Source organism: Diadema antillarum, unplaced genomic scaffold (assembly GCF_040938485.1).
Source record: "Diadema antillarum isolate AM-2024a unplaced genomic scaffold, OU_Dant_1.0 seq00001752_RagTag, whole genome shotgun sequence".
Lineage (NCBI taxonomy): Eukaryota > Metazoa > Echinodermata > Echinoidea > Diadematoida > Diadematidae > Diadema > Diadema antillarum.
In genome coordinates this window covers 27,284-44,679 of record NW_027272434.1, presented here as the reverse complement: position 1 = coordinate 44,679, position 17,396 = coordinate 27,284, and the positions used below count along the sequence as shown (strand labels likewise).

The 17,396-nt window shown below is 38.8% G+C and overlaps 2 protein-coding genes across 2 annotated transcripts in view; both read right to left on the bottom strand.

Moving 5' to 3' along the window:
• LOC139712034 (ras and EF-hand domain-containing protein-like) overlaps window positions 1-3,536 on the bottom strand; it is a 35,204-nt gene extending 31,668 nt beyond the window's left edge. The window contains exon 1 of the mRNA XM_071623873.1: window positions 2,896-3,536. Within this exon, the coding sequence (XP_071479974.1) occupies window positions 2,896-3,338 (443 nt within the window). The 5' untranslated portion in view covers window positions 3,339-3,536. The remainder of the gene's footprint in view (window positions 1-2,895) is intronic.
• Window positions 3,537-8,186: 4,650 nt separating this feature from the next.
• On the bottom strand, window positions 8,187-9,634 carry LOC139712036 (ras and EF-hand domain-containing protein-like). The gene is made up of 3 exons (XM_071623876.1): window positions 9,485-9,634; window positions 8,596-8,783; window positions 8,187-8,217 (listed from the first exon to the last, which is right to left on the bottom strand). The coding sequence occupies exons 1-3, from the start codon at window positions 9,632-9,634 to the stop codon at window positions 8,187-8,189; spliced, it is 369 nt and encodes a 122-aa protein (XP_071479977.1).
• Window positions 9,635-17,396: the final 7,762 nt, after the last annotated feature.

Below are 17,396 nucleotides of genomic sequence, written 5' to 3'. Positions count from 1 at the left end.
TATGCAGATGACACCACCCTGGTTTGCAACAACAGAAGAGAATTGATGGATCTACTCAGAGCAGTGAAAATAGCAAGTGAAGAGAGGGGGCTAATGCTGAATACCAGAAAGACTAAGATCATGGTTGTAGATGGAGAACGGAGTTTTGCAGATGGTGCCTTTTCTCTAGATGGTGATGTCATTGAAGAGGTGGAAAGCTTTGAGTTCCTTGGTTCCATCATAAACACGAAAGGGGACTGCTCACCGGAGATTAAACGAAGACTAGCAATGGCCCGGAATGTGGTACAAAGTATGACAAAGCTTTGGAAAAGTAAACTCCCTTCCTCCCTCAAGGTCCGGCTACCAAGATCTACAGCCTTTGCCGTGGCATCATATGGCTCAGCATCCTGGACAAGGAAGTCAGCAGACAAGAAGAGACTGGATTCGTTTGAGATGTGGTGCTATCGTAAGATACTGAGGATACCATGGAAAGAAAGAAGAACAAACACATGGGTGCTGGAGGAGCTTGGAGTGGAAAAGAAACTACGGGCTGATATTGTGGCCAGAAAATTTACATATTTTGGCCATGCTACCAGACATCACTGCCTTCAGAAAACAATCATCCAGGGAATGGTTGAAAGAAAAACGTAAAAGAGGAAGACCTGAAGCAAGCTGGCTTGATAACATCAAACAGGTGACTGGAGCAAGCATTACAGAGGCTACCAGAGCTGCCGCTGACCGCAGACAATGGCGTTCTCTCATGCGAACCACACCTGCATATTTGTATGCTACGTGACTAGAGGGAGAGATTTTAAGTCCAGAAATTACAGATGGAAAATGAAACATCTTTAAACCTCCCTGACAATAATCTGTAATTATTGTGCGCCGACTAATTTTATCAGGTTTATCATCCCAGATTAAAAAAAAAAATACTATTTGTTCTATTTCTTATATAAACTGTGCTGGTGGAGAAGGTAACACCGAAAACAGAAAAATTAGTTGAGAAAGAGCTAAGGATTTTAATATGACAATTTTCCTGATGGGGGTTAAATATCTTCTCGACCAAATTTTTAAAATCTCCAATAATTTTCTTTTTTTTAGGTAAATAATTCAACTCAAATATATCATTTAAAATTGTAGTGAACGTGATTCCGAGTAACTTAAATGGTCCACTAGAAAAACTAAAACCGTAGTTGCTTATATCTGGCGGATGTGCTTTATAATAGCAAAGAGCCGCAATTTCACTCTTATTACAGTTAATTGCTAAACCTGAACAAAATTTAAATTGGTCCAATATTTTTAACAACCTAAAAAGCGAAATTGGATTTTTCAAAAAGAAAGCAGTGTCGTCGGCGTAAGCACTAATAAGAATTTCGCGACCGCAAACATTGATGCCTTTTATGTTAAGATCATTTCTAACCCATATTGCAAGTATTTCACTACATAAAATATACAGTAACGGACTTAAAGAGCCCCCTTGACGAACACCACGTAGTAAATGAAAAAATTCGGAAGCGTGACCTTTATTTACAACGCAAGACATTATATCAGGGTATAATATTTCAATCCATGTTATAAACTCTTGTCCCGATAAAAAAAAATGCAATGTTTGACAAATGAAATTCCATTCTAATTTATCACGCTTTTTCAAAAATCAGCCAAAAACATATATAACCCAGGAGTACTCGTCTTATTTGTATAATCAATCATTTCAAGTTTTTTAGCAAAACTTATCAATTATAACTCAATGGATTTTTAACCGAGTTAGATATACTATTTTTCACTCTTGTGCTTATAACTTTTTACTCTTTCTGATCAGATCAACTTTTGACTAATCCGGAGTTATTTCCAAGAATAGTACTTGTAATTATAAGTGGAGTATCTACCCGTCTTCAGTATAATACCTATGCAGAATAAACACCGCCTTTAGACGTGTGGAAAGTTTGAAACTCATTCACTCTCTTAATTCTGGAATTATTTCAAAGTCTAAGGGTAAAAGAACTAACACGTGATTGGCTGAATGGCCACTCAACACAAACTTTCTCTGAATAGCTCGTTATTGATCTCTACACCTCAAGGTGCTATCCACTGAAGGATCCTACATGGAGGGCAAAAACAAATAGTAGAAAAAAAACCCCAATAATTGATACTGTCATTTACAAACAATACCATCGAAGCTTGTCACGTGACTAATGCAACACGTGTGACTATTCTCATGTGGTACCGTGGCAGCTAAACTAGTTCGAATCAACCGTCCACCTGCGATGGATTATTCTTTTTTGGATACATTAATCAAGAGATAACGAGATTATCCTTTTGATGAGATGTCTTCACTTTATTCTTATCAAATTTTACTTCTTTTCCCTCTTTCATGCTCTCGTCTTCTCTTGTTCTTGTTTTCTGGACTTTGTCGGGTTTTTTTTTTACGTTTTGGTCACCTCTCATTTTGCTCCGCTTTGTCTTGAAAGCAATTCGTTTTTCAGATCAAGAGAAGTTTTACAAACACGCGTGTTGCAACTGCGATAAATTTTTGACTGCTACTTTGGGGATTTGTTTTTTTTTTTTTCTAGTAGTTGATTAGTTACGCTCTGTAAATCCATTATAATAAATTGAATACACCTTCTAGTAGTCTTCTGAATCAATGCGAGGAAGGTTTTTGACCAGTGGATTCATTTCTTTCGTACTGCATGTCATTACAAATGTGATAAGAGCGTACTGTGCAATTGTCTTTGAGTGCCATAAATGTAAACGGTAAAAGTATCATAGCACATTTTTAATGAGCATCAAAGTCGTACAGAGTGTATGGTTATAGATAATTGTACTACAAAGCGACAGCATATAAGAGATTACAAAATATGCGTTCGTGCGTGGAACGTGACTGTTAACTGTGAGAGCTATTTGTTTTATAAAACAAACCTTTGAAGAAGACTTGCCCCTGGTCCTAGGCTTGTCATTAAGTCTTGCCAAGCTGCGAGGGCTGCGGTGGCTTTTCCGTTCTTCACGATGCTATTATTGTTATTGCTTCGCCCGTAAGAAGTCCTTTTTGGAGTGATGCTCGCATTAGCATCGTCCTTGACATCGTCGAAGTCCACTCGATCACCACTGCGTTCTCCTCCTCCTACGCCTTTCACCTTCTGTCGTAGGAGCTCCTCCACGCTGTGGAAGCCGCCTTGGAACTCATCGACCGTGATCCGACCGTCACCGTCCTTGTCGAGTTCGTCGAAGAGGCTGCCGAGCTCGACGTCGCTAATCTCGAGGTCATTGCCGAGACAGAGTTCGCGTAGGTCTTCGTACTCGATGTAGCCGCTGGCGTTGAGATCGCAGACGTCGAACAGCTGCTGAATTTTAGATTGATCCATTGCAAATCTCGATCCCTTTCATTTGATAAACGAACATACAATTCTCATCACTCAAATTCCCTGCACTACAATAGCACTACCCGTAGTCTTCCATGCTCTTGAAGTTTCGACAGACTGTCGCGCAAGAAAATGGCAATGTCTTAGCTCAAAAAGCAACACTGTTTTCCACAGTGCTAAATAACGAACCGCTAACGACGTTTATTCTCACAGCTGCAGCTCTATGTCACGCTTAAGATGGATTTTATGGCTTGCAGCAATGCATATTTAATATATGATCGCAGATCGCCGTAGCATGCAATACTACTGATAGACGATAATAAGCGCAAGGCAATACTTCAAAGACTGGTGTTCACTAGAGGGGAAAGAACGTCGCTTTGGTTTGGTCGCGTATTCCACAATAGTTATCCAAACATGGATGTCACACTTGCCTTCCTCCACCAGCTTCTTACACATTGAAGTCGTTGGTCTGTAGATCATTAAACCTCAGGCACTCTAGTCTCATCAGATATAGTTGGAGGGTGTGATGCATGAGGTGTCAGCAAAACAAACGTTGTTTCACAACAGATGACGGCGCATATACATCAACGTTAAAATAAAAATAAAATTAGAGGCATAACAGGGGAAGGTTTTCACGAAATTATCGCGGATGAAGTGGAGGAACTTATCAAATCTCTGGTAACAGAGGATAGACCGGTCAACTCAGTTTTCGGATCCAAAAACAAAAGCTAACAATGCAAATGAATTTAGATCACTGATGTGTCAAACACTCTTCTCGTATATTGGCAAAGATCTACAGTAATCTATAGGTGTTGAGTAATGTATGAAAACCCAGCGTGAGAACTATTGTGCCACTTCGGTCTGTCAAGAGCGCCAACCAATCACAGCCATTCTTTCATAAGCGGGTCAGATGAAGGTATGGTATAAAGTTTGGCGTGCATGCATCTACGTCATGCCATTACACATGCATAATTCAAAGCAGCAGGCAATTAAAGGTGCACTCTTACACCAGCTGTCCTCGCATCTCAGCCAACCTCTGTCAATAATGGTAAACAAATGTGTTTAACTATAGGCTTAATTCAGTTTGTCACAACAAAGTCTGCCACGACATACTTAACGTAGAAATCTGTGATTACCACATGACAACATTAGTCCTCTTCACTTCTACTATTCCACAAAATAATAGAAATTTCCAACATACACAGAAATGTAAATACTGGTTGAATTAATCTCACTGACCAATTTCCATCGAGGGGCATTTCATGGACGCATAAGATCGCTTTTTTTTTCTTATTTTCTTTTTTTACAGAACGTGCAAAAGTTATCTTTCTCTTGCGAGAATTAATTGTGTAACACCATTTTGTTAATATGGGCTTATCAATGATTGTGAAGTAATGCACATATAAATACTCATTGTAGATTTTCAAATATCCCGACTATCCCTTTAAAAGTATTGCGGGTGTTGGAACGAGAGCATGTATGCAAAACCTCCGTGGTGTGTAATGTTAGCGCGATGATATTAGCGCGCCCCTCAAGCGCAAACAAAACGATCGTGCAAGCTGGCTCGTTCGGTAAACAGAAAATTTATATTAAACTAAACGCAACAGGTGTTGAGATTCAGCACGGTTGAAGGCCATTGACTCCCAACGTGTACAGCGATCGAATATCTCTTTCATACGATGACATATCATTTCAGGGTCAAATATTACATCTTAAACAACAATTATTATGTTGAACAAAATTTGCGTCTGATATGCAGAAATGCCCCGTACAATGTATTCACATTTGACTGTCATATCATAAAAAATAAACGTTGTCGCTAAGAAGCATTTAAGAAACGCAGTGATTAAGCTGCTATGCAAACGTCAAACTCTAACCGTGGCATAATCTAACGCTACCATTAAAACAAGAGAGTCTGCATGATAGAAAGATAATGGATTTATGATAGGAATCTCCAACGATAAGAACACTACAGCGTTTTCACGTGCGCAGTTATCAGTTACAATATGGCGCGTATAATGTATCAAACAGTAAAAACAACATAAGAAAAATACATTGTCAGTTAGGGCAACAAGAGTAAAACGTTGAATGTGTTAAATCCCATTTAGTTACGCAAACACGAAAAAAAAAAGATTTTTAAGACACTATGGTGAAATGCGCCTTTATACAATCCAAGTATTTTATAAAATGTGCATTTCTATTGCACACAGCACACAAAGTTTGCTCCCATGATTATGTTCTGTCGTAAAAATATCAGTAATCTTAAATTATGATAATAACAATTACGATGATAACATTAATGACAATGATAACGAAAACAATCGTATGTAAAGGTTTTTGAAGTAATTGGAAAGAATAAAGGATGGTGTGATATGGTTTGTGCATTTGGCGAATGTTGCCAAGTAAACACATTGGTGATGTAAACCGGGCTAAGGCGTATAACGTCACAACAGGCGGAAAAAAAAGTTGACTGTGAGGTTGCCATGACAACATATGCAAATCTTATATGAATCGTATATTAGGAAAATCGAATACTGCATTCCCGCCATTACAAGTGCCAACACGTGTGGTGAAGAAGTCACGTGAAATGTCTATACATAATCATACTGACATTATTGATAATGCTATCACAGAGGCGTGCATGGACGCGTGCCTCGTTTATGAATCACTGTGTACATTGTGCAAGTCCAAGTTGCGACCCGGAGTGACCAAACACTGACTTGGTAACAGCTGTCAAATTTAGGAGATGTCCAATTTCTTCCTCCCCTCCCCCTCCCGTCTCGTCATAACCTTTACCTTACATCGTGACTGGGATAGCAAAGCACGTTTAATGAACGCATGCTGCTGTAAGTAAACAATAACGACCGCAAACCAATATGCATTTATTTTCACAATATTGTGTATGTAAAACATAATAATGATAATAATAATAATAATAATAATAATAATAATAATAATAATAACAATAATGATAACAATGATAATAATAATAATAATAATAATAATAATAATAATAATAATAATAACAATAATAATGATGACCGCACGCATTATTGATATGCAACATATGTTGCATATCAATAATTAAATTATTTTTAAAACGGGCCAAGATTTTCATCTTGTCCATTCCTGGGGAAAGGAATGCAGCATCGAACGCAGAAACACTGTTCCAGAACCATTAGTGACTGAACCGCCCGAAACCGCCCGTTAGATGACTCCCTTAAACGACCGAAACAATTATCTAATGCTTTGATATTGTGTATTCTTTTCCTAACATAGAATACATAATTACGTATTTTGAAAGATGTCAAAGGTCACCAAAACTATGTCAGAATTATTTCTTTGACACGCCAGTCTCTTGGTAAAGTCTTGATAGGCTTTCCAATAAACATAACTTATAATAGACAAAAACAAAAAACAGAACATGCAGTGATCTATTTTGCATAATTTAGAAGGTTGTCGAAATGAGAGTAATACTGCTGTACCTTTTAGGAACGATAGGCCATCATGTAAAGAATCTTCAGTTGCTAAACGATTTGAAGGGTGATTTGTTGCTGAATCACATATAACAATGTGTCTCGCCCAAGAAGCCGGTTTGAAAACACGGTCATACTTATATCCAATATTTCTTCAAATGTTGTGCATACTCAAGTGACAAAGGTTTCTCACATACAGGTAGCACACCAAAGGCTTGCCCGGCATCGAAATGGTAAAGAAATTCAAGCTGAATTTCAGGTACAGTACTTGGAAGGAGTTCGGAAGAAACATAATTCATACCTATGTTTCATGTTATATGCTTCCACGAAATATAGACGACTAACCGAATACATGTATCTGAAATGTAGATAAAAGCTATAGATGTATTCCTTATATTGCATCTGTTTGAACGAATCAGGTGTTGCTATGTCAGGCAAAGGTAAGACAAGATGTCAAGCTGTCGAGAACATCCACTGCTCTTGAGAGGTGAGCAGAACATGACGCCATGGAATGCACCAAACCGAGCGTCTGCAGACAACGTGAGCATAACGCACACGTCATTCAATCACGTGACAGATCCGCGTGTCGTTTTGTTTGCCCAGTTTTGTTTTTTTTTTTCTTTTTAATCACAGGAGATGGCAGTACATGCCGCCGTGGTGCCATATTTCAGACTTCTACGTATAATATGGACGGAAGGCATATGGCGTATTACACAGTGGGCTCATTTTTTATTGTTGCAAAGTTTTATCAATATTCTGTTTCATGGGTATGGGACCCGTGTATATGAAGGATATCGATTTTTATATATCCCACGGCCGTGCGAGCTTGTGAATTCAGGGCCAATATGCGTGGGGTTAGAAGGGGTCATGGCTTGTCATGGAACGACAAAATGACTGTCACGATTCATCAATACCTTCTATTCAGACTCAATAATGTATGCATGGAGGAGGGGGTGGGATAACAGGCGATTTGGTATTATTTTGACGCTTTAACAACGGACCTCTCCACCTCCTCTGAGAGAGACCTCCCTTCTCTCTATCCGCTGTATTCTCTAGACAGACAGACAGACAGACAGAGACATAGCAAGGCACACACACACACACACGCACGCACACACACACACACACATACACATAATATTCATGATGTGTATGGTAATTAAGAGACTCTCAGAGAGGATTAGTTGCCGCGACTCGTGCGACTCGAAAGACATACAGAAAGACAAAAAAGAAAAAAAAAGAAGAAAAAAAAAAGAAGGCATGCTCTCTCAGGAAGAAGAAGACTCCAGAGCGACTTCAGAGACGTCTCCCAATAACATGAATAACGTGATATTTCATTCGTCCGGATATCGTTGCGACGTCTCCGATACGTCTTCTAGGTCTCGGAGACGTCTCCGCAACGTCTCCTGTATGTCACCAATGAGTTATCGCAAGGCAGCGGAGACGACTCAGAGACCACGCGGACAACATTAGTCTCTGCGACTTAGTCGCGACTAAAGAGACGTCACTGAGACCTCTTCGAGACCAGCTGGAGACTGGAAAGAGTCTCCGGAAGAATCAAACATGTTCAGTTCTCCCACGACTCGCCGGAGACCAGGCTGGTCTCCAGGATTAGTCGTAGAGACGTCATCGCGACTAATCTGCGACCAGCGAGACTCGAGTCGCCACCAGGTCACGACCTAGTCTCCGGGCCAGTGAAATACCTTCTTTGCATGTAGCTACATTCATTGATGATGTTATGGTCAAAGGTCAGACTTCGTAATCTCTATTAAATCACTACTTACCAAGAAAGGAGATCGAAGTCGGCTCCGGCATGGCAAAGGAATTTCTCGAAGTCGGACTTCTCGAGGTCGTCCACGTACTGCTGGCGCCGCCTACGGCGGCTGGCTGAAAGGAGTGTCTCGCTGACGCTATGGAAACCCTCGCTGAAATCCTGCAGACTGATACGGCCATCCTCGTCCCCGTCTAAAGCCTATGGGCAAACAGAGAAAAATGTGTCCGGTTCTTATCTTGGTGATACGCACATAATTTGAGGCACGTCCTCAAACTTTGACCGCAAGCATGTCTACAAGCTACATCGAGCCGAGTCATTCAAACCATGTTCAAACTACCCTCTCATCTCTTTGGCGAGAAGTGGGGGGGGGGGGGGGAGGGGCACTGGGGATCTCCGATACGTATCACGGGTGATCTATCACTTGGTCTACTCCCACTTTGTCTAATAGCCATTAATTTAGTCTCAACCCACAAGGTCTAATCCTGTTTCGTCTACAACCAGTTCGTCTCATGACCATTAAGTCCAATTACCACTCAGCCTCGTTAGTAGTTAGTCTACTTCCAGATGACCTATGTCCACTTCGTGTTGTTTATTATACAAAATGGGGAAAAGCCCAAGGAGATAAAACTGCATAATGTAGAACATGTTGTCATTAGACGAAACGATAAGTAGCCAAAATGGTCATTAGACCAAGTGAGAAGTAGACCAAACGGGCATTAGACGAAATTGATAATAGACCACGTATATTTAGCCGTAGTGGTGTTAGACGAACTGGGAAATCGACCATCTAATAGTAGACCAAGTGGCAGTAAACCCATATCAATTACAATAAGCGATTTTAACATAAACCTCCTACCCTTCAACAAACGAAATGCCCCTCGTATGTTTGTCCCACTAACCTGGAATATGCCCTCCAGTTCCTCTCGGTCCAGCTCCTCGCACACTATCTCAAGCTCTTCCCACTCGATGTAGCCGTTCCCGTCCAGGTCACAGGCGTCGAAAAGCTGCCGAATCGCCTCGGGGCTCGGGCCGTCTTCGGCGTCACTCATGTCTCTTTTCTCTCTCCACGGTCACCCAAAGCTTGGTGGACGTTTAGGCGCACTGTGCATTTAAAATAAAAGAGAGAATGAATGATAATTAATTGGATGAAACGATGTGATATCCTTCTACGAATAAGGTACATGTAAAGATCGAATATGAGACATAAAGATAAGCCACACTGTGCTGTAAGTAATACAATGTGGGTATGGAAAGAAAATATTAATGACATAAAATATTAACAACTTATGGATAAATTGCCTTTCATATACGTAGATGAAAATCGATTATTTGGGAGATGTTTGTCATTTCGTAGGTTCGTTTAACCGAAAATAAGAAACAAAGGCAAACAAGCAAACAAAAAAAAAATGTGCGTAGACCATACTGACGAAACTTCAGTGGTACAATTCTTTTATTGTGTTCTGAACAAAACTTTCTGTTATTTTTTCCTTTATTATGGAACTTTCGAACGTTAGGAATACCGGACTGTTAACGCCTAGTCAGTGTTTTGGTAGTAGATATGATGAGTAGTAACCACGATGTGATTGGTATATACATGTAACAATAAACAATCGGTGTTTGTTTACATCGATAAAGGGCAAGTTGTCAATCAATTGCCATTTATAAACAACTCGACGCCAGAATTATTACGCTTGTACTTTTACAAAATTGCGTTGTTATGTAGTGATATCCCCCCACATCACCTTGTCACCATTGTTATATCAATTTATCTTCCTGTAATACGAACAATCTGAAGGAAAACTGTATGAATTTTGTGTAAATTGTGCACGTACACAAATGTACCGTGCATTCACTCTACAACTGTACTCTCTAAAAAAATCGAGTGAAAATATTCACTCTTAAAAGAGTGAATACAAAAAAGAGTGAATTTAGAGTGAAACAAGAGTGAATTTTTAGTGAAAATATTCATTTTCACTCATTTTGGAGTGACCTCAGGGATCACTCGAAGATTTTGGAGTTATCCCTGAGGTCCCTCTAAAACGAGTTAAAATGAACATTTTCACTAAAAATTCACTCGAATTTCACTCTAAATTCACTCGTTTAGGAGTGAATATTTTCACTCGATTTCTTTTTAGAGAGTAAGAACAAATAGTTCCAACTTTGCTCCTTTACGTGAGACACAATAAATGCAGCACCACATCCTTTTATACGGATGCAATTTTGCACCTTTCAGACCAGAAAGGTGCACGGATAATAGCGCTCACTGTTCCTAAAGATTGAAAGTTGCACCTGTAAAGGTGCAAAGTTCAACCTACTTTTTCTTATAACGTGTACTGAACAACGTGCTTCTTTCGTTTTCTATATACTACGTATAATAAATTTGCGACTATTTATACGAAAAAAAAGGAAGATGGAATAGCAAGAGCACATACAAAACAAAGGTCCTTGGCAGCAGCAATCTACAATGATACACGGAAAAGAAGAAGGCGAATCAAATTACACAGAAAAAAAGTCCCGAAATTGATTGATTTTTTTTTTCGCAATAATGAGGCAGTACACCCATACCTGGCACGCCATTAGTTATATTCAGCATGTGTCTATGGCACTTACTATCACACACATTCTATGCAGTGCATTATCCCTGGCCAGGGTCGATGCTTTCAACGATAAAGAGAGAAGTGCTGTTAGATTTTTAGCGCGAAATGATATCTGCGATTTCATTTCAAAGAGCTATCTCTGGAAGTGAATAAAAAGAAAAAAAATAGCACAGGCAAAACTTACATGTGTGTTTCAAAGAAGCATGGTGTAATGGAGAATGGATAGGGTATGGGAGTTGGGGGAGAATGAAAAGAAGAATGGAAGTGAGAAATTAGAGAGAGAGAGAGAGAGAGGGAGGAGAAAACCCACAAAAAAAAGGACAGAAAAGGGACGCTATGAAATTAAAGACTGCCGTCGGAGGTTAAATGTATGAATAGTGGCATATTTCATGATAAACAGATACGATTGAATAGATACTGTAGAAATGATCGGTTTCGAAAGGTCAAAGGATACGGTATGATTCTGACTCCCTATTCTTTTTTGGATTTTCTTAAAGTTTGCCTCAGATATAACGTATCCTTTACGGTTCTCTTTTGCGTTTCGTAGAGTAGATACCCAATAATAAGAAACGTATTTTAACAGTAAATCTGCTCAGATACTCACTCCTTTCTTTTTTCGTTTGTTCTTAACGTCACGGACGTACCGTCGAGTAGTCCTACATTTTCTTCCTTCATTTTTGAGGGATATTTTAGACTACCGGTACGGTTTTCAAAGCAACAACTTACATGTATACTCATTGTGTATAACAACCATGAGCTGTGACGGAGTGAAGATATCAAACAATACATTATAAGGAAACAATAAGTAAATATGCGTACAGTGTACATATAGATCGCATATACATTTGTATATTATGTATCCTCTTCATCTGCATCACATGGATTATTATAACACGTGATCTTATAACAACCAAGTATACATGTAAAATGTAATAGTTCTGGTACAATACTTGCGTGGTCAACTTCATAGTGAAAAAAGACAAAAAATAATCAACATCCACATACGTACCTGCCAACATTTCAAGATGAAATATCTTACTCGTGGATTGCAAAAATCTTATTTTATATGCAAACTGAAGCTAAAAATCTTACTTTTGGTCAAATCTTCAGAAAATACACATGAAAGGTACACTGTATATCTAAATATTTTTTAAAATCTTATTTCTCTGACAGAAAATCTTATTTTGCTATTTTTAATGTAAAAAATCTTACTGAATCTGATAAAATCTTATTAGTTGGCAAGTATGCATCCACCACACACTCACATATGCACACACTCACCAGTGATGGACATACGCATAATCACAATGGGATTTTCTGAAATACACAGAGTGCACGTACAGTGTAATTGAAACGTACTCAGTGTCGTAAACAAGTACTGTTTACAATAACAAATGGTGCATATACGCTACATAATAACGCACAAGTTACAGATTATTACCCACTTCAGTAACTAGCTATTGTTAATAGCAGTGCACCAGGTTAATAACAATGCTGTGAATGGAAGACAAATAAAATACTGTATGACCGTTCAGGCCTAGTGACCCTTCCATGACCTCAAGGTCTCAGACGCTAAACAACCTGCTGATGAACTTGTCATCTCTCTTCCTTCTTTATCTATTCTTTTTCTATGATTGATATTTCTCTCAAATACACGACTTTAGGCTCGATCATGTTGGTTTGTCGAACCAGCCTCAGGCGACTGTACGCACCCTCTTTCGCCCCTGCCCATAACCCACCAGGGGGTTATTCATTTTATCTACTCTTTTCTATGAATATACTGCAGACTATTATGCAGAGTTTGAAAGCGAAATAGATGATTGCTATATCAAATTTTCTGCAGTGAGGTCATCATAATAATAAAAATAGGAAAAGAACTGCGTCTACTGACCCAAAGGTGCTGCAGTTGTTACATTATACATGGCAATAAATATTTTCAAGGTACAGCTGTATATAACATATGCAATATGTTATGATGACTTTCGGTTTTTTTCCTTCTTAAGGAGTAATCTCAAATATATATTTCAAATTGATACAAATAGATAAGCATAATATTTCTTCTCTCTGGTCCGAATGGCATCATGTCTCTTTTACTGTGTGTTTAATCACATAGTGTACAGTATCATTGAGTCAACACATTTGCCGGCGTTTGCATGTAATATGTCTTATCGGTATGTTTGTTGGTAATAATTATAATGTCATTATTAGGGGGCTAGGCGGTTGGATTCTAATGACTTTTTAAGGACAGGTAAGGTGTTTTACTAAAAACGTTTTAGTAGTGATTAGCTTCGTATCATGGTCCCTATAATGAAGGTGTTTCAAAGGATATACGTGGCACAGTTTTCTTTCACTTGAATGTTGTCCCGTATCTATAACAGGACAGTTTTGTTGTCTATGTAGCTTGCTTAGACAGTATTGTACCCTAGACTTGAATGAATTCAAACTGTGGACAGTTCTGATCACATGCAGTATTGTATTTCCGCTCATAGCAACGCGTGCATGAGATGATCATAGATCTTATATATAGTAGTAACGAGTGACCTTCGCGAAGACTATACACTACTAAAGCTATACCAATTTAAATATGACCTCTGACAATAAAAGACAAACAAACGAGTAAACAAACAGACAAATAAACAAATAAAAAAACTAAACAAAAACACTTCCATCACAATGGCTCTATAGATATTCATCAGGAAGGACACGCGTCACTCGGTTCCTTGGAAAGAGATGATTAAAAGGCTAAATCATAAAGGCGGGATATGATTCATCCATTTTTGTCGCAGACAGACGCAAACAAGTTGATGCACTCACATGTTTTTAAATATTGTATTATTATTGATGGTCGCATAAAAAAAAATATTTACTAAAGCGTGTTGGAAAAAGAGATACTGTAAGCAATGTAAGTAGGGCACAATGCTAGCTCAAAATTTACCTGCGAAGAGGATCGATAGACTTTAGGAAGTCGACTACTGTAAAAGATGCCTATATCTTGATCGTATGTGGCCTAATGTAATAGTGATAATAAAGTCTGATTTTTCCAGGGTGGCCTCTTCAGTGTTGCCACTGCTCTACTAGAGGGCCCTGCCATTATTATTACCCCAGCGTTGCCAGGTACCCATTCATACACCTGGGTTGAAAGGGAAGAAGTGGGTAAAACCATCTTGTCCATCGGGACGTCACCTGGGCGGTAATCGAATTCGGGTTCTCCGATTGGTAGTCGAGAGTCTTGTCCACTATGCCACCACCAGGGGCGGATCCAGGGAGGACCGCAACCGGCGCACGCCCCCCCCCCCCCCTTTAATTTTTTTTTTGAAAAAGAAAGAAATAAAAAGACAAAAATGGGGGAGGGGTGCGTGCGCCCCCCCCCTTCAATTTTGTAAACGCGCCCCCTCTTTACGGAATAACTACCACCCGGATAATTACTCCCCGGATAACTACCCCCAGGATAACTACCACTCGGATTACTACCCCCCCCCCCCATAACCATACCCCGAACCCCCCCCCCGCCCCTCCTGATACTTACCTACAGGACAACCCTCCCTCCCCGCCCCCCGAAAGTTACCACCCGTTGTAATTTTTCCATAAGTTCGTAACACCATATCAGAAGATGCACCTTTCTCTTACACTGTCATCATTTGTGACCCTGCACCTCAAAACAAACAAAAAGTCGCCAGATATGAATTTTTATAGTTAAGACCATATTCTGAAAGAGCATACTTTAAGCTTTAAAATGATGTATAACTCAAATCAAATAGACTCTCCTAACCTATCTAAATATTGGAAAGAGAGCACAAACTCAGGAAAAGTGGGAACTGAGAAAAGAGGCTCTGAAGTACAGTGTCTATTCAAGCGCTTAATCTTTACCAAACCGTGCTGGCTGTGCGATGAATGGGACAAAAAACAGGAAGTAAGCCACCAGATTTACAACAATGAAGGGATTATCAGATTAAACTGAAATCAAGCATGCCTCATTAACACATTCTGTCCATAATTAATGCCAATTTTCAAAGCAGTATAGCACTATCCTTTCAAAAGTTATTTGAGTTGGAAGTGATGAGTGTGGACAAAGTTTTTCAGAAATGAAAAAGGGATTCTAAAGACACGCCTAATCACACTATTCTACCAAAAATGTTCGAGATAAACTGCTAAGAAAACACACTTTCCTGCACGTTGTATGATACCAAATTTCAGCATAATGTAAAATAAGATCCGCTCTTTCAGAAAATATGAAAAAGTCAAGTTCGGCTAGGTTGACCCCGGCATTTCACTTATTTTCAGTCCTCACGCAAAATCAGTGTGTGCGACTTTATGTTCGTTTTGAGGTGCACGGTCACTTTTACTCTTTTGGCTTGTCATTTTCTACCGTTACAACACATTAGACGATAAACATAAGAAAAGGAGAGTTGACTTTACTGCAATTCATATTCCGTTAACATTAGCGAGGGACCCTTCGATATAAAGCCATAATTTCTGATAGGAACCGGGCACGGTTTTATGAAAGTTATCAGTCCTGACAAGCTGTCAGTTCCACACAATTACCATTCGTTGGAGGTCGATTAAAGCAGGTCCATGGTAACAAGTCAGTGACTCGAGCTTATCAATCAAGCAGAACCCATGGTTTTATTGAAATTATTAGAGATTAACAAGATGTCATAACTGGCAACTTTTATCAAACGTTGCCCTAATCTGTCATAAGAGTAAAATTACAGCTTGTTTTACATACAAGTAGAATTGTGCTAGTTTTCAAATTAAATGTTCTCGACACTTTAAGAGGAAATCCAGCTCAAATATGTTAGTCTCATTAGAAAGAGTAAAATATTACGAGTTTAACGGCATTTCTTTTTTTTTTTACAAAACACCCCTAGTTGTTAACGAAGTCTTTTGTCCTGCACCCTCTTTTTGAATAGATCTATAAAGGGTTGTAGTTGACAGAATCCTTTTTACATTATAGGGCTGCTCTGTTTTATCCCGGCCATTTCAAGAGTATTTTTTTCACAAAAACTTGAATCCTTCTTGGAATAACATGTTCTTTAATATTTCGTAAGGGGTTTCTAATTATCTCACCCAAAAGAAGTTTAAAACCTGAAGTTAGGTCTCGACCAAAACCAGATGATATGATTTTTTTTTTTCAATTCAAATAGCAAACGTTGTTCGAAAATAATAATGAGAGACGTACTTTTCTGGGGGAGAGTTATTGTAAGAGGGGTGATTGTTTGGAGCCTAATTTTAATAAGGAGTAATTGTCAAGGGAGGTAATGCTCTGCGGTGATCATACCAAGGAGGTGACAATCTCTTCCCACATCCTTGATATACTAGTTGTTAATGGCCAATAATGCAGTAGGGCAATTCTGAAATGAGCGTTAACGGTATAACAGTAAAATAGTTACAAAATTGATGATACAATACAAAGAAAGCACATTAAGACAGAGACGAAGTACACAAATAAAGATACAGTGCACTCCCGTTACAACGAACACGGTTATAACGAAATTTCGTTATAACGAAGCAAAACTTCTGGTCCCAAAATTATGGCCATTAATAGATGTATACAAAATTCGCTTATAACGAAGACGGTTATAACAAAATTTTCGTTATCACGAAGTCTTTTCTGACCGCCACTGACAAAGAAAAACAAAAGAAATGTGCTCCGTTATAACGAAATGCGGATCGCATTCGAAAATGCATAGCGGAACAAGCATTTTTAAAGCGTCTCTGCATGAGCGAACGCATCATTGAATGTTCACTCCCGTGTATCACGCACAGTTTCCGAGGGGAACTTGCGTTATTGTAATACAATAATCTGAATTCAGATAAGGTTTGTTTCATTGTTCCGAAGTCCTTTAATACAAAACACACAGATTCTGATACAACTAAATGTCCGTTAGTTCGGAAATGAAAGAGGGTTTGTTATTAAGCACATTTTGGCGTTATTCCAAAGGTTCGTTAATCCGATAATAAAATATGGTCCTTATTCTTATTCTTATACGGTTCGTTAGTCCGAAAATGACAGGAATTCAAAACGTTCGTTAATCGAAACATTACAAAAAGTATCGTTAATCCATGGTGGAAAAAGGAGAGTACACTAACAAAGCTTAAGAATTGCAATTCTTATAATCGTCTTAAGATAAATAAATCTTCGAAATAACAAACCTTTCTCATTTTTTTTTTTCATTAACAAAATTTCTTCGGAATAACGAACCTTATTTCATTT

What these genes read in the sequence shown, in the direction of transcription:
- LOC139712036 (XM_071623876.1), bottom strand. Translation starts at nt 9,634, where the DNA reads ATGAGTGACGCCGAAGACGGCCCGAGCCCCGAGGCGATTCGGCAGCTT. An exon ending in AACTGGAGGGCATATTCCAG is followed by an intron (nt 8,784 to 9,484) that starts GTTAGTGGGACA and finishes GTTTGCCCATAG; the next exon opens with GCTTTAGACGGGGACGAGGA. An exon ending in GACTTCGATCTCCTTTCTTG is followed by an intron (nt 8,218 to 8,595) that starts GTAAGTAGTGAT and finishes GGTGACATACAG; the next exon opens with GAGACGTTGCGGAGACGTCT.